The sequence below is a fragment of the Terrapene carolina genome, unplaced genomic scaffold (genome assembly GCF_002925995.2).
Source record: "Terrapene carolina triunguis isolate 2854851 unplaced genomic scaffold, T_m_triunguis-2.0 Scaffold714, whole genome shotgun sequence".
Classification (NCBI taxonomy): domain Eukaryota; kingdom Metazoa; phylum Chordata; order Testudines; family Emydidae; genus Terrapene; species Terrapene triunguis.
In genome coordinates this window covers 7,436,033-7,462,933 of record NW_020665065.1, presented here as the reverse complement: position 1 = coordinate 7,462,933, position 26,901 = coordinate 7,436,033, and the positions used below count along the sequence as shown (strand labels likewise).

At 44.3% G+C, this 26,901-nt stretch overlaps 2 protein-coding genes across 3 annotated transcripts; one reads left to right on the top strand and one right to left on the bottom strand.

Moving 5' to 3' along the window:
* Nucleotides 1-43: 43 nt before the first annotated feature.
* INTS11 (integrator complex subunit 11) lies at nt 44-23,964 on the bottom strand. 2 transcript variants are annotated; one of them, XM_026659893.2, is made up of 18 exons: nt 23,906-23,964; nt 22,495-22,687; nt 21,324-21,421; nt 19,931-20,004; nt 19,456-19,684; nt 18,482-18,580; nt 18,345-18,379; nt 16,645-16,783; nt 14,666-14,730; nt 13,247-13,436; nt 12,212-12,295; nt 10,451-10,540; nt 9,591-9,753; nt 8,423-8,530; nt 7,615-7,676; nt 6,590-6,732; nt 5,996-6,125; nt 44-236 (listed from the first exon to the last, which is right to left on the bottom strand). In XM_026659893.2, the coding sequence occupies exons 2-18, from the start codon at nt 22,520-22,522 to the stop codon at nt 171-173; spliced, it is 1,803 nt and encodes a 600-aa protein (XP_026515678.1). In that variant the 5' UTR covers nt 22,523-22,687; nt 23,906-23,964; the 3' UTR covers nt 44-170. The 2 variants fall into 2 exon arrangements, with proteins under 2 accessions (XP_026515678.1, XP_026515679.1); XM_026659894.2 differs by lacking the exon at nt 23,906-23,964 and adding an exon at nt 23,670-23,686.
* Nucleotides 23,911-26,702, top strand: CPTP (ceramide-1-phosphate transfer protein). Its single transcript, XM_026659895.2, has 2 exons — nt 23,911-24,190; nt 25,673-26,702. Exons 1-2 carry the CDS (start codon nt 23,952-23,954, stop codon nt 26,193-26,195), a joined length of 762 nt encoding a protein of 253 aa, XP_026515680.1. The 5' UTR covers nt 23,911-23,951; the 3' UTR covers nt 26,196-26,702.
* The last annotated feature ends 199 nt before the right edge of the window (nt 26,703-26,901 follow it).

The following is a 26,901-nucleotide window of genomic DNA, read 5'->3' as shown; positions in this document are numbered from 1 at the left end:
AGCAAGATTTTGTCTGAATAGTTTAATACTCTCTGCTGCAGGATATTTTACAATAGACTTTTTCTTTATTTAAAAAAACAACTTAAGTATTTACATGGTCTGGATAATATAAAACACAGAGGTAAACTTGGAAGGCTTCTGAAGTTCCATTTTCCCCGTTGCCGCGTCACTCAAGCTGTAGTTTGGGGCAGTCCCTTTTTCAAGAGGGAGGTAAGATAGCTGCCCAGTTCTTCATCCTATACACAGACATCAGGAATAGGTCAGGTGGCAACGTCCCCACTCCACTCTCTCATTTAGGGCTGCACACCAGAGGCTGCTCTTTTGACAGGACTAAACCAAAACTCCAGACCCAAACCCCCTAAAATTAGTATGGTTTCAGAAGTGTTTGGCCTGAACCCATTGCAGAAAGTTTGACAAATGGGAGTTTATTCTTCCAAACTCCCAGACTTGGCAGTAACAAAGTACAGGGGGGCCCGAGACAACAGCTGTCTCTTTTCTTAAGAGCAAAGAAAGGACTATGGATTTTTGCTTTGCTCTCAGGAAAACATTTCCCCTCTAAAGAAACTCCCTTGGAGACCCAGTTTACCTAGGCACTAGAGCACTCTATCCTTGAACCTGAACCCGATTAGGGGGTGGAGCTTGGCTGATTAGGGGGCCTATACAAGCGGCCACCCAGCCAAGCAGCGGCACAAGCAGCGAGCAGCGGCACCCAGGAGCTGGCAAACAGGGCTGCTAACAGGGGAGTTTAAGTGGGAGTTTGCAGGGGGAGCTGGAAGGGGAGGCAGGAGGGCACGGTTTCCAGTGTGCTCTGTTTCCCCAGAAGCAGCAAGCAGAGACCACAGCTGCCATGGGCCAAGCAGCAGGGGACACAATGCAGATGATTGCATGTGGCAGCTGCAGTATGTACTTGGTTCTAGCAGGGGCACCTGAACAGAGGTATGTCTGTATGAAGGTAGATACCCTGGTAGAGTTTAAAAGGGGATTCGAGCAGCTACTGGAGCAAAGGCAGGGAGTGGCTGAAGGGGAATGCTCAGGGGTGCAGGTGGAAGCGGGGGCTATGGTCTGTGAGGGGGGAATGTCGGGGGGAGAACAAGAGCAGAGGAAGCTTCTGACCATGAGAAGCAGGCCAAGGAAAAGGAGGGCTAGTGAGGGGGAAATAGAACTCAGGAACAGGTTTGGGTGTTTGGATAACGAGGAGGGGAGGCGGCAGGTGGTAACTGATGGTGGGAGGGAGAGGAAGAAGAGAAGAGCGGCTAGTCCAATAGAGAGAGGGGAGGAGTTGATGGAGACAGCATCAATACTGGGCCCCCGGGAGGATACAGGATGGCACTAGGGGGACTATAAGGGAAAATAGAAACAGACAGGAGTTGCAACTACAGGGACCAGATTAGTAGATCGCGCTGTCACCAGGTATAGGCAGGTTTATGTGATTGGGGACTCCTTACTGAGGAGGTTAGACAAGCCTGTGACCAGGGCAGACCCAGAAAACAGAAAGGTGTGCTGTCTGCCAGGCACTAAGATACGGGATGTGGACCTGCGGTTGAAAAGGATCCTAAAAGGAGCGGGAAAGAACCCCTTGATCATCCTTCACGTAGGAACTAATGACACGGCTAGGTTCTCCCTAGAGAGAATCAAGGGAGATTATGCCAGACTGGGGAAGACACTTAAGGAAGTCGAGGCTCAGATTATCTTCAGCAGGATTCTGCCTGTTCCTAGAGAAGGACAGCAAAGGGCTGACAGAATTGTGAGGATAAATAGCTGGCTAAGGGAGTGGTGCTATAAGGAGGGCTTTGGGATGTATGGCCACTGGGAGGCTTTTGGGGACAGACAGCTGTTCTCACGGGATGGACTTCACCTGAGTAGGGAAGGAAATAGACTTCTGGGAGGGAGGCTGGCTCATCTCATCAAAAGGGCTTTAAACTAGGAATTTGGGGGAGACGGTTGGGAGATGTCCAGTTAATCTCCACACCAGATTCCAACACTGAAAAAGAGGGTGAAGAGATAAGCACAGATATAGGTAGGGGTAGGGGATTGGACATAAGAAGGAGGGGGCGGATGGACAGTACGGGGTCCATACCAAATTGCATAACTCATGGGAGAAAGGATAAACAGCATACAGTAAGATGTTTATACACCAATGCGAGAAGCCTAGGTAACAAAATGGAGGAATTGGAGCTCCTGGTCCAAGAAATGAAACCAGATATCATAGGAATAACTGAAACGTGGTGGAACAGTAGTCATGACTGGAGTACAGGTATGGAAGGCTATGTGCTGTTTAGGAATGACCGGAACAAAGGTAAAGGTGGGGGAGTGGCATTGTATGTCAATAATGAGGTAAACTGTAAAGAAATAATAACTGATGGAATGGATAAGACAGAGTCTGTCTGGGCAATACTCACACTGGATAAAAGAACTACTAGAGCCTCCCCTGGGATAGTGCTTGGGGTGTGCTATAGACCACCAGGATCTAGCCTGGATGCGGACAGAGAACTATTTAATGTTTTTACAGAAGTAAAAACTAATAAGAACTGTGTAATCATGGGGGACTTTAACTTCCCAGATATAGATTGGGGAACAAATGCTAGTAACAATAATAGGGCTCAGATGTTCCTAGATGTGCTAGCAGATGATTTCCTTCATCAAGTAGTCGCAGAACCGACGAGGGGGGATGCCATTTTAGATTTGGTGCTGGTGAGTAGTGAGGACCTCGTTGAGGAAATGGTTGTAGGGGATAACCTTGGCTCGAGTGACCATGAGCTGATTCAGTTTAAACTAAATGGAAGGATTAACAGAATTAAAACTGTGACTAAGGTTTACGATTTCAAAAAGGCCAACTTTAATAAATTAAGGGGACTACTTAGGGAAGTGGATTGGGCACGCATATTTAGGGATCTAAAGGCAGATGGCGCGTGAGATTATTTCAAGTTGAAGTTGCACGAGCTGTCCGAGGCCTGTATCCCGAGAAAGGGAAAACGGTTAGTAGGCAGGAGATTTAGACCTAGCTGGATGAGCGAGCGTCTCAAAGGGGCGATTAAGAAAAAGCAGAAAGCGTACAAAGAATGGAAGAGGGGAGGGATCGGCAAGGAAACCTACCTTATTGAGGTCAGAGCATGTAGAGATGCAGTGAGAAAGGCCAAAAGCCGTGTAGAGTTGGACCTTGCAAGGGGAATTAAAACCAATACTAAGAGGTTTTATAGCCATATACATAGGAAGAAAACAAAGAAAGAGGAAGTGGGACCGCTGAAGAATGTAGATGGAGTGGAGATTAAGGATAATCTAGGCATGGCACAATATCTAAATGAATATTTTGCATCGGTCTTTAATAAGGCTAATGAAGGGCTTAGGAATAGAGGCAGCAGGACAGAGGGGAATATAGGAGGGGGGGTTGACATTACCGTATCAGAGGTGGAAGCCAAACTTGAACAGCTAAACTGGACTAAATCGGGCGGACTGGATGATCTTCATCCTAGAATATTGAAGGAACTGGCACGAGAAATTGCGAGCCCCTTAGCAATAATTTTTTATGAATCTGTAAACTCCAGGGTGGTGCCATTGGACTGGAAAATAGCTAATGTGGTTCCTATTTTCAAGAAAGGGAAAAAAAGTGACCTGGGTAACTACAGGCCTGTTAGTTTAACATCTGTAGTATGCAAGGTCTTGGAAAAAATTTTGAGGGAGAAAGTAGTTAAGGACCTTGAGGTGAATGGCAATTGGGACAAATTACAACATGGGTTTACGAAAGGCAGATCGTGCCAAACCAACCTGATCTCCTTCTTTGACAAAGTAACAGACCTTCTAGATAAAGGAAATGCGGTGGATCTAATACACCTCGATTTTAGTAAAGCGTTTGATACGGTACCGCATGAGGAATTATTGGTTAAATTGGAAAAGATGGGAATCGATAGGAAAATCCAGAGGTGGATAAAGAACTGGTTAAAGGGGAGACTGCAGCGGGTAGTACTGAAAGGAGAACTGTCAGGTTGGAGGGAGGTCGCCAGTGGGGTTCCTCAAGGTTCGGTTTTGGGTCCGAATTTATTTAATCTATTTATTACTGACCTCAGAACCGAATGTAGGAGCGGGCTGATAAAGTTTGCGGATGACACAAAGTTGGGAGGTATTGTCAATTCGGAGAAGGATCGGGATATCCTGCAGGGAGACTTGGATGACCTTGTAAATTGGAGTAATAGTAATAGGATGAAATTTAATAGTGAGAAGTGTAAGGTGATGCATTTAGGGATGACTAACAAGAATTTTAGTTATAAGCTGGGGACGCATCGGTTGGAAGTGACGGAGGAGGAGAAGGACCTCGGAGTCCTGGTTGACCGCAGGATGACTATGAGTCGGCAATGTAACGTGGCCGTTAAAAAAGCTAATGCGATCTTGGGATGTATTCGGCGAGGTACTTCTAGTAGGGACAAGGAGGTGCTGCTTCCGTTATACAAGGCGCTGGTGAGACCTCATTTGGAGTGCTGTGTGCAGTTCTGGTCTCCTATGTTTAAAAAGGATGAACTCAAACTGGAACGGGTACAGAGAAGGGCCACTAGGATGATCCGAGGAATGGAAAACCTTTCCTATGAAAGGAGACTCGAGGAGCTTGGTTTGTTTAGCCTAACCAAAAGAAGGCTATGGGGAGATATGATTGCTCTCTTTAAATATATCAGAGGGATAAATACCAGGGAGGGAGAGGAATTATTTCAGCTCAGTACTAATGTGGACACGAGAACGAATGGATATAAACTGGCCGTGGGGAAGTTTAGGCTTGAAATTAGACAAAGGTTTCTGACCGTCAGAGGGGTGAAATTTTGGAACGGCCTTCCGAGGGAAACGGTGGGGGCAAAAGACCTCTCTGGCTTCAAGATGAGGCTAGATAAGTTTATGGAGGGAATGGTTTGATGGGATAACGTGATTTTAGTCAATTAGGCAATAACGTGCCATCGCTGGTAAAATGAGGGTCCGGCTGGAGAATCTTGCCTGTATGCTCGGGGTTCTACTGATCGCCATATTTGGGGTCGGGAAGGAATTTTCCTCCAGGGTAGATTGGCAGAGGCCCTGGAGGTTTTTCGCCTTCCTCCACAGCATGGGGCAGGGGTCGCAAGCTGGAGGATTCTCTGCGACTTTAAGTCACGATCTGGAGACTTCAACAGCTGAGTTAAGGGAAAGTGGGTGGGTCAGCTTTTGTGGCCTGCATCATGCTTGAAGCCAGAGAGGCAGACTAGATGACCATAATGGTCCCTTCTGACCTTAAAGTCTATGAGTCTAACTTAAACACGAGTGACTCTGCTGGGGCGAGCTTTTTGAGAGTCAGCGAGTTTGAGACTGTTTATATGTATGCTAGTCACACCTCAAATTTTTCATACAAACCCCCGCTCCAACCTTCCCTCTGCTACCAGTACTCCACCCGTTGCTGAGGACTAGGGCCAGGATACTAGAAATAGCCAAAAATAAGTAAGGCCATCGATTTTAGGGAGGTTGATGATTTTGTTTCCAGTGCCCACAGGGGGGGTAGACTCAGGAGATGGTGCTACTGGAAAGGTAGTTTTATTAGGGGGAAAGCTTAAGGAAAGGAGGTGACTCCAGCGAGTTAGTGCATGGCAAGCTGGGGTGTAAATCTACAGTGTCCCTGTACTAAGACGTTGTTTCCACAAGCTCTAAGGATGCGTCTACACTGCAGCTGAGAGGTGAGATTCCCAGCCCAGACAGACGATCGTGCTAGCTCAGCGTGAGCTACTGCACTAAAAACAGCTGTGGCGGTGGCAGCTTGGGCATGGAGTTACACCTCCCACGTGCCGCACAGACCTAGCCAAAGTGGCTCATGCGGGACTTTTCAAACAAACTCAAAGCTGGAGTAGCTCTTTTCTGTTCCCTCGCTGCAATAACCCACTTCCTCTGGAAACGGATTCTTATAACTGCAACCCCCGCCACAGGCCCACGTTAGAACAGAGCTAACCAGAGTCACTTTGCGAATGTGTGTCTTTGACATGACATTTATTCTTACCTGGTATGTCCATGACACCAGCAAAACTTTGGTTCCTTGGTCCTCTGACTGTGCTGTGGCTTGGATCAGAATGGACTCTACCATGATAGATCCGTCAGGGAGATGCTGAACAGAATAATCTTTCAGGACTCTAGGAAGATGGAAGGTATATTATGCAGTCCTGCTCTGTACTGAAGTGGGCGTCTGACTACACAGACCTACCTCCTACAAACAGTGCATCGGTACAGAGAACGCCTGCGCCTCGCAGACTCCCCGGCTGGAGTGTAAGCCAATACCCACCGGCTGAGGAGGGCAGAACAGGACTTATAAAAAGGCATAAGAAGACTTTGAATATTAATCATTAGAAAGTCATATAGTCTCCCAGGGCTTGATTTCTGGCCTGTCTGAAAAGGACAGGCGAGATCCTGAAGTAAAATTCTGGTTCCTATTCGTCTGCATAAACCAATCCTCAGGGGCTGGGCCAGCGGAATTATCTACATTTTAGTCACTGGAATCTTTGTCACCTATTAACATTCCCCAGCTACACCCAGCTGGTTTGGAACAGCAAGGCCACCCTTGGAGGAGCAGCTGTTAAACAGCCTGTGGCACGCTTACCCCTTAAGGTGATTATAGACTCGAAGCACCATCTCGTGCTCCTTGCGAGGATCCTGAATGTGGACACGGCAGGTAAAACGCAGCTGATGCTCCCCAAGACCCAGTTCCTTCAGTGCCTGCTCGGGAGAGACCAAGCGGAAGCTCTGCCAAGGGAAGGGAGAAATCCATTAATCGCAGGCTGCCGTTCACATTGCTCCAGAGTCCTTTTTTCATTATTAGGTCGCTCTCTATAGAGCTAAAGGACAAACACACAGATTTTCTTGGGTCATGCACCCTGCCTTTTTAAATGACCTAGCACACTGTGGACAATGCCACAAATAGCAGCAGCTAGCTAGATGTGTGTGTACACAGATTTATTTCTATAAACACCTCTATCTATCTGTTATACATTCCCCGTTTTCCAAACCTGCCTTCAAGCACAGCTGCTCTATGGATAAAAGTTGGCACAACCCTCCTGTATGACAAGAGTGAGTTAGACCACAGCCACGAGGCGAAGGATAAGAGCTCTTGACCTGGACCAGAAGGTAAATGCATCCAGTGTGGCAGCAGGAGTCAAGAGCATGACAAAAAGCAGAACTTTCTTGGAAGTGGCTCTGTGGATGGGTTAGCTATGTCTCCAGTGTCCTCTTCCAGAGACAGAGTGCCACGCCTCTGGGTTGGTCTGATCTCTACCAACCTTGGCAGTTGAGAGGCTGGGAATTCTCATACACCTGGATTTCCTTCACAGCCTCACAACACTTTAGAGTGGTCACTGCTGAGCTGCTTCCAAGAAGCTAGGACTGAGCACAACATCTTTACTGTTAGCTGACACTAACACAGAGGTTCTCTGTGACCCCTTTCACATGCAAGTCTCTGAGCGTGATCCCTCTTATAAATTAAAAACACTTTTTTATAAATTTAACACCATTATAAATGCTGGCGGTGAAGCAGGGTTTGGGGTGGAGGCTGGCAGCTCGCGACCCCATGAGGGGTCCCGACCCCCAGTTTGAGAATCCCTGTACTAGAGTAATCTCCTTTTCACTTACGTTATCCTTCATGATTAATGTGCCATGCATGAGCTTTGGCTTCTTGGAATCTGGTACGAGACCTAGAGTGGGACCAACAGAAAAGAAGGGCAAAGTCATTAATGGTCCTGTGCTTATCTAACACCTTTCATACAAACATAGTAAAACACTTCAGGATCTAACAGACTGCACAGCCATGGTGAGAAGAGGGTCTGAACTGCCAGCCCCTCAACTGAAATGCAGTAGGTCTAGTCTATGGTCTTATAAGCTGGGCAGAGACCCTTTACAAACCATGTACTTAAACCAGTTAGCAACTCCATGGGGATGGGGCAAATCACTCTCAGCAACATTGACTTTCTCTTCTCGATCTTGCAGCACACGTCGCTTCCTTGCTTTAGATAGAAGTTTGGGGGGGTTAAAACCAGGTTATCTTGTAATTCCAATGGGGGCAGAACTGGCCCACTGAAGTATGCATTTTTATCCATTAAGCAAACTGACATGTAATCTCTCTGCAGGGTGCATTAGTGATGAATAGCAGGGCAGCCCCATTCTGTGTCTCTCCGACTTTCCTGCATGGGGCTTTTAAAAAACAGTGAATATGCTCTGAATGGGGATAAATTGGCAGGTGAAATCCACGTCATCCCACTGGACGCCTCTTTCAACCAATGACTAGTTATGAAGCTCCATTATATGGGAGATCACATAAATGTGTCCACAACATCCCCTTCTCACACATCCATGCATAATCGTACATTCAGCAGTAAAAACATAAGATGTACTAGAATTGCAGTGCCTGAAAGGGGAGAGTCATTGTTAACTGGTGTATTACCTATGGCACTCTCTCTCTTCAACAATCCAAGGGAAATGTCCACTGGTATATTGGGGCTGGTGAACAACGTAGTGGTTTCTCCATTTGCAGGCATGTAACAGTTCACATCTGTATTAAAAGCAAACGATACTGGAGAAACATCCATATAGAGCTTCTAATCCCAAAGGACTTTTTATAGGGGAACTATCACTGCACCCACGGCTAGAGTGGAACATGGCAGGTGTTTAACAGCAACCCTTTACAACAATTTGGGACAGGGACTAGGAACATTATAGTCAATTGAAACTTGAAGGGGTAATTCAAATAACCAGTATAGTTGAATCTCGCCAGGAGACCAGAGTTAACACCCCTAATCATGATAAATTCCATGGGATTGTTAGTCACAAGTAGCCACGGCCTTATTTTTTTTTTTTTACTTTGCCCGTGGAAGACAGCACAGATTCCCACAAAGGGAACAACGCTACTTATTGAATCACCAGCAACACTTCATGCAGCAGCATGTGTTTCTTCCTTTGGGGAACTCCCACCCAACCTGAGGCTTGGAGAATATGCGAGAGCTGAAACGATCACAGGCTGCAGCAGAACTTACAGCCATGATAAAAACAAGTTAATGCAAAAGTCACCTGAAACTATTGGGAAAATGCACCCAATGAATAAGCATCCCGAGAGTGATACACCATGATCTCTTTGCTGATCATTCTCCCCCTAGCCTTAAAGTCAGCTGCTTTCAAAAAAGGTTTTTATTTTTCCTCTACTCTTGTTCACTGTAACTTAAGTCCGTAGTATAGAATTATAAACATGAAAGAACTTTTCCCCACCAGTCTCTGTTGGTTTTAGGAGTCCAAGAGGCACAGCTTACAGAACTAACTCCGTTTATACAGGCACACATGCAATAACTCTCCGTTTCTTCGACTACACTGCATCTGACTGGTCCCCAAAGATCATTAAACCTGCAGCAGGGGCTCACTGCAAACCATGCCATCTGGAGAGTCATCCTACCCATTTGCTTCCAGCACAGGGACTTTTCAGTACTTGAGCCAATCAAAACATGTTATTCAACTAGATTTAACGTCCTGGCCAAACTACATGAACTATAAAAATAATTAATCCTTCCCCCTTCCACTCCTAATCCTCCCCACCACCCTCCAGAGCCCAACACCTTACATACGAAATTCCTGTTCAATTTTCTGCTTCAGGAACTCCATCTTCTTTGCTTCCCCGTGAACCAGAAGAACACTGCGTGGCTCGGCCTGGCGAATCAGCTGCATTATTCCCTTGGCATCAGCATGGGCACTAAAGGACATGTATTCGACCTGCATCTTCACCTCCAGCTGCAGGGAGCAAGGGGAGAAGCAAACACAGACCATCCCCCATCACTACTTGCTTTGCCGGTTCACAACTTACAAGCCACGCGGTAACTAAACCAGAGCTCTCAGCATCCGTGTGTAACTGGAGCGAGCAAGACGCCTACATCAGAAAATGGGACAATTGAGACAGCCAGATCCTTAACTTCAGGGGCAGTTGACAGAAGTCAGCACCATACAAGGAAAGCAGTTAGTACCTTGCAGGATCAGACTTTATAATTCTGGATATACTTCCTGTCTCAGCTTTGCCCAAAGAAAATCACCTTGTAAGGATTTTGAGGACCAGCTGCAATGTCCCTTTCAGCAGGAATCTATGTGACAGTTACCTCACGGGGTACAGGTGATTTATGTACTTTTCCATATAGAAGTAAACACCCATTAAAGTCTCTGGGCCCATCTACGATGATTTCAGCGGGGTAAGAGATTTATGGGGCAATTGTTCAGCCATTGCCCACGTAGCCAAACTCCCACTGACTGTAGTTGTGGGTCCACATGTGGAAGGATGGCAGCAGAATGCAAATCATTGTCAGCGCAACCAAAGGAACTGATTCAATCACTTCGGCTAAAATGTATATCAACACAGGGAGAGATTTTCACCGACAAAGGGCAGTGCAATGTGCAAGTCCCCCTGAAAGTCAGCGGTGCCCTTTCAAAATTAACTTACTATTTGTCTTCCTTCCATTTCTAGTTTCCGCTGTCCACTCAGGATCTTATGGCCCACAGTTCCTTGCACACAGTAACCTGGCATAATGACCTGGAAGGAATCCAGACAAATATGTAGCATTTGCACACTGAATGGAGCTAGAGTAAATTGTTCTCTTGGGACAGAACTAGCCGCACATCCACCTGTATAACGCTGATGGCAAGTTTCCACGGTTCCTGACATGTATACCACAGCTGTTTGTTTAGAACAGGGGTAGGCAACCTATGGCACACGTGCCGAAGGCGGCACACAAGCTGATTTTCAGTGGCACTCACACTGCGCGGATCCTGGCCACCGGTCCGGGGGGCTCTACATTTTAATTTTAAATGAAGCTTCGTAAACATTTTTAAAACCTTATTTACTTTACATACAACAATAGTTTAGTTATATATTATAGACTTATAGAAAGAGACCTTCTAAAAACGTTAAAATGTATGACTGGCACGCGAAACCTTAAATCAGAGTGAATAAACGAAGACTCGGCACACCGCTTCTGAAAGGTTGCTGACCCCTGGTTTAGAAGCTACTGAATCTATTCTGTTCAATTATGCCCCTCAGCATCTTACATGATAAAGACCTGAGTATGGCACAAGCATTAAGATTAAATTAAAAAGGTGGCTTCTGTTAAAATCCACATGCTACTGAACAAGGGTTATTACTAGTCATGGGTAAACAGACAGCTTTGAACAGAAAAGCACAGCTGAAAATACATTTCCATAACATAAAATCTTGCACCACTCATTCTTTCCGAGTCTACTGCCAACAATGCAACATTTTAATAGTCACAAAAACTTGAGCTAACTGAATGATAACCAGGCCTTTATAGTCGGGGAGAAAGGGATTCCCTGAGGAATTGACACGGGTACAGTTCTGTTTCACGGGATTCCTTCGAAAGTAAGGCTTCTTTAAAAGACCTTCTAAATATTCAGTAAGTGGTTCCACAGTCTCAAACCTGAGGAATGTCACTTTATGGGTTTCAAAGGTCACGGCCAGCCTTTGTGCACAAAACCTCTCTCAGTGGGATATTGATATCCTTATCAAGACCACCAGAGCAGGCTGGGCTTTCAGAGCGTGACTCAGTGTGAAACGCTCAGAGTTCCACAGCTATTCCCCATCGACGGTTTTCATAGCCAGTGTTGCCTTTGTAAAAGTTGACCCGCATGGATTACTCGATAAGGTGGCCCCACTGAAATAAATGGACCAATGCGTCCCCACGCATGGATCACAGGCAGCATGTAAGGAGTTAATACTAATTTCCCCCCCCTAATTGAAGCACAATGTGGTATCTAACATAGGTCGACTGCAGTCTGGAATGTAGACATGCCATCAGAACTGAATGCATCATGTTCATGCCCAGTAATTAAACCATCAAGCTGCATCTGTTCCCCAAAGACACAAAAGGGTGAGTCCTTGTCCAACAGAGACAAATCCTGGCCCCAGTGAAGCCAATGGCTAAACGTCCACTAATTTCAGAGCCCAGCGTTGGTCCAAATGCAATGTGCCAGTCATAAAAAGCATTTTAAAATCATGCTTTAATTAAATAAGGTCAGTCAGTCAGCGGTTATTACTAACTGATGACTCGTTTAGATAACAGCTGATAAAGGAAAGATACATGCAAAAGACTCTCCTGCCAATATATAGGCAGAGTTTATTTCTAAAACGACTGGAGTGTAGCCCCACACATCAATATGAAGCATCGTTCAAGGTCACAGAATTTCTTACCATGTTCTTTTCATTCCCTGCCCATTTCCTGAAGATCTGAAGGGACTGTCCGGCATGAAGCATACCTGGGGTTGCAAATACAACCTAGGTTTCAAAAGAAGAGTGTTAGAAGCTGCCACACAGATTCATTTTTCCTAATGATTAGAAAACAGGTGTCCCAGATTATGGAGAGAGCATGTAAGAATAGAACCAGGAAAGTTCCATCTATGAATCTATATAGTACCAATTAATATACAGTACAGTTTAGACTCATTACAGCGGGGGGGTTGGGGGGGGGGGGGGAAGAAGGGGGAGGCAGAGGAAATTTTTTCAAACTGTGCCTTACAAGATCTCCATAATTTTCCATAAAACAAAATACTTCAAAATTCACATTTCCTAATAAACCCTTCAAGAGTTTTTATTAGCCGGCAGTACCATGATGGTTTCTGAGTGATCTACTGGGAGGTAACTAGAAAGGAATCTGTCGAAATCAACAGCAAGAAAACAACATTTTTTTTTTTTTAAAAAAGGTCACTTTCATGAGTTTAATTTAAAGGGATTGGTTATAAGAACTATAGATTGGATCAATGCAGAGGAATGCATTTAACAGTCGCCATTTTTAGATTAATTTTCTAATACTTTTTAACTTTAATGCACGGGAAGGTAGTTCTTGTAATATGTTTATTCCTTTTATTATGTTTAAGACAAAAGCTTCATTATTGCTACATATGATTGGATTTATTAGTGCAAAAAAAAAAAAAAAAAAAAAAATGTAATTCAACAGGGATTTGGGTTTAGAGTTCCAGGTCTGTCACAGGCTTCCTATGTGACGTTAGGCAAATTACTTAATCTCTTTGGGCCTCAGTTTCCCATCTGTAAAATGGGGATAACAGTAATTCACTATCTCAGAGAGGTGTTGTGAAAAATACATTGACAATTGTGAGGAGCTCAGGTATTATGTAAATTGTGCGCTTTCCTTAACCCAGGCAAAAAACAGCACTAAAACAGCTCCTACCCATGCACATCAATCCTATCACGTTCTTAACCTCCACGTACCATTGGCCCAGGGTTATCGGCAAAAGCCCTGTCAAACGCCTTGATGTGTTTGAATTCAAACATGTTTCTCTGGACAAAAGTTTTCCGGATCTTCTGATTAGTCCATGTGATGAAGAGCTTGTAGTAGTGATTGGCCTTCTCAGTCAGTCCCATGGAGAAGTAAATTGGGGCCTTCAAGTTCATTCTTTCCCTTTGGGGAGAGAGAAAAGGTCAGTCAGTCAGTTGTGGTTGCTTAGGTGGGATCCTGGCAAAAACCTCTCAGCACACCCCTTTGTGTGCTCAAGAATCAGTCTAGGGACTTAAGATTTCTATGCATACACTTACCTGGGGAAATAGGAAGTCAATATCACCGCTATGTCACATTAATGTTAGATAATCCAATTCTCCTTGTCAGCTGGTCCAGTCTTATCTAACCAATTATGAATGTTAAACATGATGCTATGGGGTATAATTAAGAGTAAGGCAGCTTTAGATCATCATGTACATGTTCCAACCCAGACACAGCCTCTCCTTTCTGATCCTTACCATGACAATGTTCATGAAAAAGACTCAATATTTTATTCGGCCATCCAAAAAAAGTTTCTTATCCAGAGCATAGAGAGTTTTGCAAGGCCAGAGGGATGGTATGAAATAAAGAAAGGGAAAATTTAGACTGAGTGTCTGGGGGCAGGATGAGGCATGACTCAAAAGAGCAAGATATTTTAGAGTAGTGTCCAAATGGTGGAGGGACAAAAGCACTAGAAAATATACTACAGGGAGCAATCCTACACTAGCCAGCATGGGCAGATACAGGCACTCAAGAGGTTTACATTCCAGATTCTTTGCAGGGCAGCCGGTTTCCTTAATCTGCGTCTGTGGTGTGCGTCTGTCTGAATTTGGGCTTTGTGGAGATCAATGCTGAACTCGGGCCACAAAGTTCCCATCCAGCTTTTCCCAACACTGCGGGGGGAGGTTCGCGTCGGTCTCGGTGTTGACGCGAGGGATTCGGATGTTTCCGATGTTGCATTAATGGGTATCGAGTGGGGCAGTGGTTAGAGAAAGCAGCGAGGACACAGAGCACTTGGAATACAGCTGTTGCTTGGGGCCAGATGCAGCCAGCCCTGGGCAAGATCATAGAATCATAGAATATCAGGGTTGGAAGGGACCTCAGGAGGTTCTAGTCCAACCCCCTGCTCAAAGCAGGACCAATTCCCAACTAAATCATCCCAGCCAGGGCTTTGATCCCAGTGGAGTGTGGGCAAGGGCTACCAGGGTTGCCAGGTAGGGGAAGTGGCAGAAGGTCAGCAAGGCAGAGAGATGAATATAAGACTGTGCATGACAAAACAGACACCACAGAATCCTGGAAAAAATGAGCACTACGTATAGGAGGGGAAGGGAATAAATACGTGTTTTAAATGGAAAAGTTGAGGCTGTTCTTACCAGAAAGTTTCCAGTAAGATGCAGAGTTCCTGGGCACGTCCCAGAGCAAAAACCGGGATGAGAACCTGCAATTAAAGCGCAGAGTTAGACTATACTACTGCCAAACACCATGCAAAGATTGTGTGCCCCACTGGTGCCCACAAACACCTGCACTTGCTCACAATGGGTGCACATTCCATTTTGTAGATGAACTCCATGTGCCCTCCTTTCCAAACTCTTCCCACAGAGGGCCGATCTTCCTGATGCTGCTTTTTATTTCCCTATTCATCATTTGTTCTTAAGGAGAGGAGACATTGCACATTTACTGAAAGCAACAGCCTAGGCTCCCTGGATTCTCGCAATATAACAGGGAACATGCTTTACGGAGACCTAGGGAATCACATTGTTCTGTTTAGCACTGCAAGGAAGTTCCCAATAAAATACTGTAAATAAAAACAAAACCACATTTCTGGCATTGTCTATGGAAAATTATATTGTGCCAAGCACTTTTCATCTTGACTGCCTAGGCCGCACTGGAGCAGTTACATCCTAGCAGTAACTTTTTTAGCCCTCCAGGGGACAAGGAGCGTGAGAGTCGAACATAGAACGTACACACAGCTGCCTCCTTGGAGAGTTTTCACACACGTCGTTTCATGTCTCTAATATTTTCGGCTGTCAAACTCTTCACTGATGCTTGCTGCCAACTGGCAGGACCTTACATTACACTGATTGGTTTTCCAGATTCAGTGACAACTTCATAGAAATCATCAGCTAGTTCTAAGATGAGTCTCTAGGTGGGAGATCTATGTGTATGCCACCTCTGTTCTCAGAGGACTCACTTTTCCCTTCCATAAGCAGTTCCAGATTTCTCCCTCACTGGGAACACAACAATAAATGAACGAAGTATATGACCAAAGTCACTAGGGATGAACTAATGTACCTTTTAACCAAGACAACACCATTAAAACTGTAAACATGCGATTGCCATACAGACTGCACCTCCCATTTTATCAGCGATTAATTTAATCCAAACTTCAGGAACTAAGGGCCATATCCTCATGCAAATCAGCATAGTTCCATTATTTGAGAATCCAGTGACTTCACCATTGGGATCTGGCTCTAAACTATTTGTTATAATGCAGATACAACATCCACCTTTAAGTAGGACTGTTTTAAGGCACATTTTATTGGGAAAATTCTCTCACTGGCGACAGAAAGTTGTCTTTTATTAACAGAGGGAGGCAATGACCAAAATTCTGAATGAGCGAGAAACAAACAAGTGCCTAAGGCAGACCCACAAAATCCAACTATAGTTAAAAATTGCATTAAGATGTTATTGACATGATAAGCACCGCTATGTGCCATGTGCTTTGGTGGTCATGTAGATAACAAGAACAGTTGTTTATTTCAAATTGACATTATTAGAAAAGAACTGAACAAATAAAGGGGGAAGCTACATGCAGTGCATGCAAACATTTTTAAAATGTTTCAGAAGGGGATGTAGGTACCTCTTTGTATGTTAATACTTTCCATATATTTGGGGTTTTACAGCAAAAATCTGCTAAGGGTCTAATCGTGGGGCACGGAATACTGAGATGAGAGCACTAGAAATTATTGGTTAAGAGTAAAGATTTTGACAGATAGTCATCTAAATTTAGAAACTGAGACTAAGAGACTAGTTTAGAGCACAAAATGCATATGCCTGTGTCTCAGGCACTACTTTCTCTGTAACTTTGAACTACAGAGAGTTAAGATTGTAACCTTGGCATTTCCCTTCCACTAGAAAAACAAAAGCACACACTTAATACCCTGCCCTTTCTAGCATAGGTTAGCAATAAAACCAACCACCAACTTTGCTTGGTGGAGCAACAGAGCTGTCATCAGGCTGTGTAAGAAGTCAGCTCAAATATTAGCAATAATACGGCCCTACTGACCCACCGGATGCCCATGCTTTTTACAGACTGGAAAATGCCCCAATTAGCTTATGCCACATACCATACCTTCCCTCCTCTCTCTACACTTTCATGGACCTTCTTCAGGAAGTCTCTCTCTCTGCAGCGTTTGGAGTCTCTGATAGTTGTGGCATAGGTGGATTCGCTGATTAATAAATCCGGACGACACTTATCAATCCAGGCAGCTCTAAAACAAAACAGAGAGAGACCATCTAATAGATAATATATAGCACTTTAATATAGGGATAATGATGTTCCTTATCCTTCTTTTATAGATGGGGAAACTGAGGCCCAGAAATCACAGAATCATAGGACTGGAAGGGACCTTGAGGGGTCATCTAGTCCAGTCCCCTGCACTCCTGGCAGGACTAAGTATTATCTAGACCATTCCTGACAGGTGTTTGTCTAACCTGCTCTTAAAAATCTCCAACGATTAACTACCCTGACAGTTAGGAAGTTTTTCCTAATGATCAATCTAAACCTCCCTTGCTGCAATTTAAGTCCATTGCTTCTTGTCCTATCCTGTGAGGTTAAGAAAAACAATTTTTCTCCCTCCTCCTTGTAACAACCTTTTACGTACTTGAAAACTGTTATCATGTCCCCTCTCAGTCTTCTCTTTTCCAGACTAAACAAACCCATTTTTTTCAATCTTCCCTCATAGGTCATGCTTTCTAGACCTTTAATCATTTTTGTTGCTCTTCTCTGGACTCTCTCCAATTTGTCCACATTTCCTGAAATGTGGCACCCAGAACTGGACACAATACTCCAGTTGAGGCCTAATCAGCGTGGAGTAGAGCGGAAGAATTACTTCTCATGTCTTGCTTACAACGCTCCTGATAATACATCCCAGAATGATGTTCATTTTTTTGCAACAGCGTTACACTGCTGACTCATTTAGCTTGTGGTCCACTATGACCCCCAGATCCCTTTCCGCAGTACTCCTTCCTAGGCAGTCATTTCCCATTTTGTATGTGGGCAACTGATTATTCCATTTAGGAAAGAACACTTTGCATTTGCCCTTATTCAATTTCATCCTATTTACTTCAGACCATTTGTCCAGATCACTGTGCAGTGACTTGCTCAAGGTCACACAGGAAATCAGGAGCAGAGCCAAGAATCCTAACTTCATTGGACCACATTGTAACTGTCTCTTGCTAAATGAATCCAGTCCACAATATGGAGACTAACACTACAGATTTTTGAGACACAAGTTTTCATTTACTTGCTGAAGACTAATTTAAGAGGTTACATTTTATTAAAGATCACCAACATTTAAAATCTTTCATACACATTAATATCCTTCTCCTTTAGCACCGATATAACATTTATTATTGCAAGTAATAAAATAAAACATGCCTCACTGCAAATGTACAGCATTTGATCTGAACTATGTTAGAAGGCTAACATCTATAAAAGATGCCATGACAGGAAAATATATGGAACATTTAAACCCAATTATTGTGCAGTCTTAAAAAGGGGATTAACATGACCGTACACCAGAGAGAAGAAGAATACTGCAGAAGTGCATTCAGAGTCTATCTTGAGGAATTATTTTAAACCTATTTAGTTCCATAATTGAAAACTTCATTTATCTTCCCAACAGAGAAGGCACTAAGTGACTGAGTCTCTTATCCAAGAACAAAGAATCATCAGTAATAAACTCCCATACATTAACAGGAATTGCAGGTTAAGATCTCCCATGTATGGATCACACATTAAAATTCATCGTTTCTCTGCTTCCTACTTACCCTAAGTGTCTGTCTGGCGTCATGTTATAATCACCCTAATGGAAGAAAAGAAAACCCATTTACTACCTGAAAGATAACTGGACACATACCATACAAAGGAGATGTATAGGTCTATAAATATTTATCTGTATACTTACAGTATAGACCACAGACTCAGAGCCAACTTTAATCTGGAACATGGCTGCTCCCAGCACATGGCCAGCATAGTACGCCTTGATTTCCAGCTCATCATCTACCTACAGAGACAAAACCATATAACCAATTTTAGACATCTCTCTCAGTGGTTAAAGAGAATTCATCAATTGGGAATTATGAGCACTGATGGCAGCTGATTTCATTACTCTGTTTCTTCACTGCTAATTTTGATCCCTTCCCAAATACAATTGTCCTCTTCCCATCCCCTGTGTTTGAGAGGCAGCATCCTCTATACCAAAAGTCACACTCCCGCTAGAGGAAACCATAGGACAGAACCAACTTCTAGTGCTGTACTACCCTGAACAAATAAGGGATTTGATTACCCCCAAAGACAAATGCACTAGCGCCTGAGATGCTTCCATAACAGCTGCTAAAAGGACTCTGGGTAATCTTTGTCTCACCTTCTTCCTATTTTGTATTGTGTCTCTGACTCCCTGCTTTCTCGTTTCTGCCTCTCCACCCTGGTCTCTTGCTTGTTTTTCTTTTTCCTTTTATATGCACTTTGTTTTTTCCACCTATTTTTGGTCTTTGCTAGGTGAGGAACAACAACCCTCCACCCCTTTTATACATGGAAGGGCTGCAGAGGAAATTGACTAGGTTTAGTCCTTTTCCTTCTGTATCAAGCTCCTTAGAGCACATAGCTGGCTGCAAAGGGAAACTGACAAGAAACACAGTATCTTACAAGTTTAAAGTGAAAATGCTTCTTAGCTAGGGCAGGAGTATGAAGGGAGGGGATTAAGATTCCTGAGCGCCTTTCCCTGCTCTGCCACTGACTCACTGTCTGACCTTGGGCACATCATTTAACCTTTTTTGTATCTCAGGCACTACAGAAGTGTAGCAATGGAAGACCCTGTTCCCTCCTCTTCAACAGTCCAATTGATTTATTCTGAGAGTTCCCCGGGGTGAGTCATTTTACCTGGATTGTCTGGTGAAGGTGGACGGCTACCACTTTTTTCATGCAATCTTTAATCATTTGGGAAGTGAAGAAGTTGGTCTCCCCTTTCTTATCCACAGTAATTTTCCTGTAATCCTCCAGCAGGATGGGGCAGATGGCCTTGGTGGGGTGCGTCATATATATGGGTCCATCGTAGCCAACCATTTCGCTGAAATACGGTAAAGCTCCACAGTGGTCCAAATGAAAGTGGCTGTGAAGGAACATCCAGAATGGAAGATATGACCTACAGGCACTTAGCTAGATGTTTATAGCTGTCACCTAACACACAGATCTTGTGAACGTGCATTAGTTCATGTAAAACACGGAGAGATCCTTGCATGAAGCAGAAGTGCAATCTAATCTTTGCAGTATAGAAATGCAAGCCATTAAGGGGAATTATTTTCCAGTGCTTTCCTCTTCTGCACCTGAATTATAAGACGGCAGGAAGTTTTCTTACCTGATGATTACACAGTCAAGAAAGTCAGTCAGTCTTCCATTCTGGGTAATGTATGAAAAATCAGGAAAGCGTCTCTAAAAGACACAAAAGCAGGTTATCAGATATTAAACAAAGCTGGTTACTGAATTCAAAACATGACATTAAACAAATGTCAGCCGCCCATGTAGCATTAGGAATGCACTGTGATCTTATTACAGGGCAGAACTCCAGCAGGACAACAGGGAAGGCTGGTGTCACCAGTAAGGTGGATCGCTACAGGCTAAACCCTATAAAAGAGATGAATGCAGAGTGTGCCAAGAAGGCACAGAAAACTGCCAATGGGAGGGTTTATTTTGACATTGCAAATAAGTAATTAAGTTATCATCAAAGAAGAAAGATAGCTAATCCATTTTATCTTCACCATAATTCTCATTTGTAGGTTTCAGACCTCTTCATAGAGTTCTGCTAAAGCTGGTAGTTCGCTCTGTACTGTGTTTTATGAGTTTTGTTATCTGCACACAAGAATTAAGCTTACTCCTCTCTCTATTAGACGCCATCAACGTTCAGGTATCGTGAGCCAAAACAACAGAGTCGGGGGGAAAACCACCATTGTGTCACTCTATATCCAGCAAAGCGTACATGCTGCAGGTCTTGGTTTGGGTCCCATCATCAATCAACTGGCTGGTAACAAAGCTCATCCCAGTACCAAACTAATGATGGGCTTTACGTTTTAAGAGCACAGGAAGCCTCCTGCCACATAGAGCAGGGGTTCTCAAACTGGGGGTTGGGATCCTTCAGGGGGTCACGAGGTTATTACATGGGGGGGTCACGAGCTGTCAGCCTCCACTCCAAACCCCGCTTTGCCTCCAGCCTTTATAATGGTGTTAAATATATCAAGAAGTGTTTTTAATTTGGGGGGGGCTTGCACTTAGAGGCTTGGTATGTGAAAGGGGTCACCAGTACAAAAGTTTGAGAACCCCTGACAAAGTGAAATGACGCTGAAATGCGGCACCCATTGCCCTGCTGAGCCTCTTTTTAAGGTTTTCAGGCAGCCCACACACCACCTGGGGGCTGGGACGTGGAACTACAGTACACAAACATATATGGGGACGAGGGGAGTCCCTACATAGGAACTCAGAATTTGCCAGAGGGGATATTGGCCCATCAAGTGTGGTACTATAACTCCAGCAGCGGTTAATACCTAAGGTTTCAGAGGAAAGTGAGCCCTCACCTAAGAGTGCACCAAAACATTGTGCTGGATTCTTCAAACAATTTCTAAATGAAGCTTGGTACAGCTGGCCAAGTAGGTTATGTAGCTAAGGCACCCATAGAACCAGAAGCAATACTGGAAAAGGCTGGGCAGATAAACCTTAAAGAATCTGCACACAGCATTCGGTCTTTCTGCCATACTTACATCATCATTATAGCCCATGTGCATCCCGCAGTCTAGCATGACATTTTTCCCTGCAATAGACACAAGGATGCAGCTCCGGCCCACATCCTGGCCAGCCCCTGGAGCAAGAGACAAACAAAGGCAGCTGCATCACACGTCTATATAACCTCTTAAACCTTTAGAAGGATATAAACATTTGAAGCTCTGGGAAAACACTGGCTAGATAAACTTCAACACCCCTATTAAATAGGCAAGTATCATTATCCTCATTTTAGAAAGGAGGAAACTCAGGCTCAGACAGAGGAAATGACTTGCCCAATGGCACACAGTAAATCACTGGCAGAGCTGGATTAGAAATCTAAACCCTCTCCTATAGTCACTCCTCTATGTCACAGTGTCTCATCTTTTGGTAAAAGTGCAGCTCTCCATTTAGCACCTGGCTTGTCAGTTTCAGACCAAAAGACACACCTTAGCAAAAAGCATTTCTGCTGATATATTTAAGAAGATACTATCAAACAGTTTGTCACTAAAACTGCTATCATCTTTCAGGAACATCCTCTGTATGCAGACTACACACAGAAACATAGCTATACAAACTAACAACAGCTATTTTTGAATGTGTGTACTCCACAGAACAATGTCCCCCACTGGTCCTATAGCAATGTTAAATAAGCTAACATTCTGCACACGTTGTGCTAATATGTATGCTGAAGCAAAACCACGAAGGAAACGAGAGGCTCACAGCATAATCCAGCTTCCGTAAAAACATTTTTGGGGTGGGCGGAAAACAGTGTTTGCCAAATTCAAAAGGACAAGAGGAAATAATAATATTTTGCACTATATGGCAGCTTATAAATATAAATGAATTAATCCTTTCAACATCCGAAAGCAAGGTTAGCAACATCTCTTTCCGTCTTCTCGTTTGCAAAGCAAGATTAAGATCGCCTAAAGAGAGGAGTCAAATCTGAATGCTGCATGCTAGTTACATAAATGTAACGTAGTAACGTATAAGTGCAAGTATAAGACCATAACAAGCTATTCTATGTTAAAACATGGAAAGAAGCATGAATCTCTTGCTATGCGTATTGTAGTTATTTCTAACTAATTTTAATTCCTTTAGGGCTCTGTCACAGCATCCAAACCTTTTCTACTTTTCTATCTATTTCAGCTCCATCTTGTGGTTTGAACTTACCCAAGGGAGTGACTTTTATTTCAGGCATTTTAAGCCGAGAACAACTTTTTGAACCTTAGCAGTATAGCAGGCTATTTCAGAGATACCATAACTAGGTACTGAAAACAAGAGAAGATCCAGCCTTTCTTCAAACCACTGATCTGTTTATTTACTAATATCACAGAGAAGAGCTCAGCTGGGACCCCATGGCTTCCTAGAGGGAGACAAGAATACAGACAAGAAAAGGGTCAGCTAACTCAGCACATTATTAGTGTCATCTAAAAATGCATGCCTGCTCCCAATATAGCCAAGGCTTAGGTTCTGCGAAAACATAAACTGGTTTCCTTGACCCTAACATTATTAGAGTGTTTTATAGTCACTCAGTCCAGGACTGATTGGGCCATGGACTTGGTCCTTAGAGGGATTCTGCCCAGGTGAGAGGTGATGCACACTGGCATGGCTGTATGTGGGAAGCCTGACTGCTGCTGATCCTGCCAGACAGAGTGAGGTCTTCAGCCTCCTGGACTCTAAGTTCATTCATTTATTAACAAATTGCAGACAAACTTCCTATTACAGCCTTGATTTTGCAGTGTGAGTTAGTTTAAAAAAATTAAGACTGTCATCCTCTGCATCCCTTTCCCAATGCAAATTGCTATTAGATCAAAGATGAGAATGAATTTAGTTCAATTAACTTCTAAGCCTGGACATAACAAAACACCTTAAATTGTCTGAATGCAATTAGTACATTCTTTAGCTCTGCTTCTAGGATTCCAGAGCAGTCCCTATTTTATAAATCATTACGGGAAGTTGTGAGGTTGCATTATCACCACTGCTGATGGGAAAATTTTCATCAAAACAAAACAAAAATGTTATTTAAGTCAAAATCAAAATATTTACAAAAAAAGTTGTCATTTTTTGACATAAAAAAAACAAATGAAGTGTTTTAATAAAATCAAAATATCCTGAAACAACATAAAAACATCCTTTTTTTTCCCCAGAATATAACGTTCTGATTGTTTTGTTTCCAAAGAGCTTTTCGGAACAAAATGTTATTTATATAAAAACCAGTTTAAGTTTTAAAAGGTTGGGATCCGAAAAAGTGATCGGAACAAAAATGTCCCAGTTAACCCGCAGCACGGCGCCCCCCGTCCCCCCCCCCCCCCCCCCCCCCCCGGCACGGGCCCCGCTCCGCTCACTCCCAGGCCGCGGCTCCCAAACGGACTCACGTTGCCATTGCTTCTGGCAGGCCCGCTCCCTCGGTTACATCTGCGCATGCGCGACAGCCCTACCTAAGCACCGTCCCCTGACTTGGCGGGGGTGTCACTCCCCTATCACGTGACGCAGGCATAGCCTCTCACCACGTCCACAGCGAGCGCCAGCCAATGGGCAGCGGCTATCATCCTCCCCCCCCAACCACCACCCGTATCCCTACTTGCGATTGGCCAAGGCAACGTGGTGCCCGGAGAGGAAGACGGTGAATGGCTGGAGCAGGAGCCTCGGGCGTCGATTGGCTGCGGAGAGAGAGGGCGGGGCAGCAGTCAGGAAAGCGGAAGCAGCCGGCTGAGGGGAGCCGGGGGAGTCTCCAGCGGTTCAACATGGCGGCGGGGGCGGAGACGTTCTCCCTGCGGGAAGTGCTGGTGGCGTTCACAGCCTGCGTCAGCGAGCAGCGGGAAGTCCGCGTGGACCCGTACCTGGCGGGCTGGAAAGGCCTGGTCCGGTAAGGGGGGGGGCTCGTGGGCTGTGACTGGCCTCAACCGGCCCGAGACCTCAGCGGCCGCGCGCGAGGCCCCGCCCCGGGGGAGATACCGAGTGGGCCGCTGGGGGCGCTGCCTGGCTTCGCTGCCCCGCCCATAGCTAGCGTCTGTGGTCACGTGGCGGAGGGCCACGCCCTTCCCGGAAGTACGGGAGGAGACATGTGAGTAGCCTCCCTGCCCAGCCTGGCCTGTAGCCCCAGCGCTGCACGGGCCCGTGGTTGGGGTGTAGGCAGATCAAAGCTTTCAAGCGCCGGAGGAGGCAACCAGTGTCACAGGTAGGTACCAGCTCGAGCAGATTGTTCAGCCTAAGGATCGAACAGGCTACAGGAGACCCCTTAAAAAGAAGTGGGAAATGAACACCACTGCAGGCACAGGGCAAAGGTGGGTTGATAGTTAAGGAAGTGTTATAGTGCACTGTAAAACCAGCGTCAGGTAACTGTCCTAGGGAGCATAGTCCCCTTCTTGGGAACGTTTTGAGGATAACTGGGCCCTCCCGCTCCATCCAACTGGAAGAGTTCATTGGAGCTCTGAAGCTTGTCTTGCTCCCCAACAGATGTTGATCCAGTAAAAGATATGAACTTACCTACCTTGTGTCTCTAATGTCCCCGTACTACACACTTGACATGAGTTTAATGCAAACCACCTGCCTCCACCCCTGCTCTTGTGATCTAAGCTAGAGGTGAAGCATAATGAGGCATGACAGAATTCAATTTTGATATTTTTAATTATGATAAATATGCTTCAAACTAATACATTTTATCAATTTAAATTTTTGCAGTTGCACAAAATTAGGGGGGGGGTTCAGACAGTTCAATGATAATAGACAAAGTTTCAGCTTTTGAATCTCAATAACTGTTTTGACATATGATATTGGCAATTTAACAAAGTAAATCGCCTTACATCAAACTCAAAGTTCTCAAGCAGCATTTTTCTTACTTTGCCTATACGTAAACTTTGACTGTTGATGAAAATATTTTTTCATCAGTTTGTGTGAAATCAATGTTTATCAATGTCTACCGATAAAAATCTAATCCTTCCAAGCCTAACACTGAAACACTGCCTCTTGATCATCCCTGAAAAAGGTAGGTGACTAGTACTAGGCACAAAGTGGCTCTTAGTATATTACATTCTATGTAGTTAACCAGTTTTACTTTATATTACCGACACTTGACTCCACTACTGTCTTGTTTGTAAGCCTGTTCCCGTTATTTACTACATTACCTGTAATAAAAATAAAAATGACTACCACCTTATTTTTACATATATTCCATTTTAGATTTAAGTTCAATCTATGTTCACCAGTTCTGGTCTGTCCAATAATTTCTGATATAAAATTAAGACTGATCAAACTCTTAACCACTTAAGTAAGGTCACCATTTCAGCATCATTTCTCAAGCTCCCTTACTCTGTCACATAACACAATTAATTTTTTGTTTTGATTGTAGGTTTCTGAACTGCCTGGGCACAATTTTCTCCTTCATTTCTAAAGACGCAGTGACCAAAATAGAGATCATAGAGAATTACCGTAATAGTGACCAGCGAGAAAAGTACTTGACTGTTCAATCCATGGTGGAGTATGAGCTAGCTAATGGCCTGGTTGATCTCCAACAGCGATCCAAGCACCCTAACTCAGGCTGCAGAACCTTCTTGCGCCTCCACCGAGCCCTTCACTGGCTGCAGATGTTCTTGGAAGGACTGAGGACTGGCGAGGACAACTCCAAAACCTCTGTGATCTGCTCAGAGACGTACAATGCTTCCTTGGCTAACTATCATCCCTGGATTATTCGCAAGGCTGCCGGGGTGGCTTTTTGTGCCTTACCCACTCGAAATACATTCCTTGAAACCATGAATGTGGGCACAGCTGAAGAGGCTGTGGCTATGCTGGGGGATGCTTTGCCCTATATCTGTGAAGTCTATAAAATCACAGAGGAGCTCTATGCCCAACACAAACTGCTTGACCTCCCCTAGCGTAGGGGATGTTTGATTAGAATATCTCAATATTGAGACCTCTGGAATTCACTGTAGGGGGGGGAGGGTGCACTCATGTAAATAAGTGGTTATTTGCACTAGAGACTGGATTCTCTTCCTCTCCCCCATGTCTCTAGTAGAGCCCATAATTAACCTGATTGGTACTCTTTGGCCTTTTAAAAGAAAGCTGACTTAATTCTTGGCTCCCCTTTTATTAGAAGAAATTTGGAATAAACATTCCAAAGCCCATATTAGCTTGTTTAAACTTAAAGGACTTACTGCTTTTCTCTGCACTGAACTTCTTTTTCAAAACTTTATCAGGTCTTTATTCTTTGTAAAAGCCAAACAAAGCACCCAGCCATGAGTGATCACTTAATCTTCGTAGCTCCAATGCCTTTTTAAACAAAAGTAATGAGGACTCTCCCTTTGTCCTACTCGTGTGATAATGCTAAAATTCAGCTAAACTAGGGTTGGAACCTCTTGCTGTGATATTGTAAGGCCTGTGTACAGATGACACTCATTGCCATTCAGCCACTTGTTCTCTGGTTGGGTTAGCAAGGTGATGTGTGTTACAGGGCCTGGTATTTTGGTTTTGATGCACTGCAAAGCAGGGCCCTTGAAGTTATGATGCTTTCTCTCAACAGAGTGAGCAATTGATTACAGACCACCTTCACGGCAGCTGGTCATCACTTGCACTGGATAATAC

Coding starts and splice junctions, on each gene's coding strand:
- CPTP (XM_026659895.2), top strand. CDS start 23,952: ATGGCTGGAGCAGGAGCCTCGGGCGTCGATTGGCTGCGGAGAGAGAGG. Junction 24,191..25,672: donor GGCTGGAAAGGCCTGGTCCG/GTAAGGGGGGGG, acceptor TTTTGATTGTAG/GTTTCTGAACTGCCTGGGCA.
- INTS11 (XM_026659893.2), bottom strand. CDS start 22,522: ATGCCTGAAATAAAAGTCACTCCCTTGG. Junction 14,731..16,644: donor GTGTAGAGAGAGGAGGGAAG/GTATGGTATGTG, acceptor CTTTAATTGCAG/GTTCTCATCCCGGTTTTTGC. Junction 7,677..8,422: donor GAAGAGAGAGAGTGCCATAG/GTAATACACCAG, acceptor GTCCCACTCTAG/GTCTCGTACCAGATTCCAAG.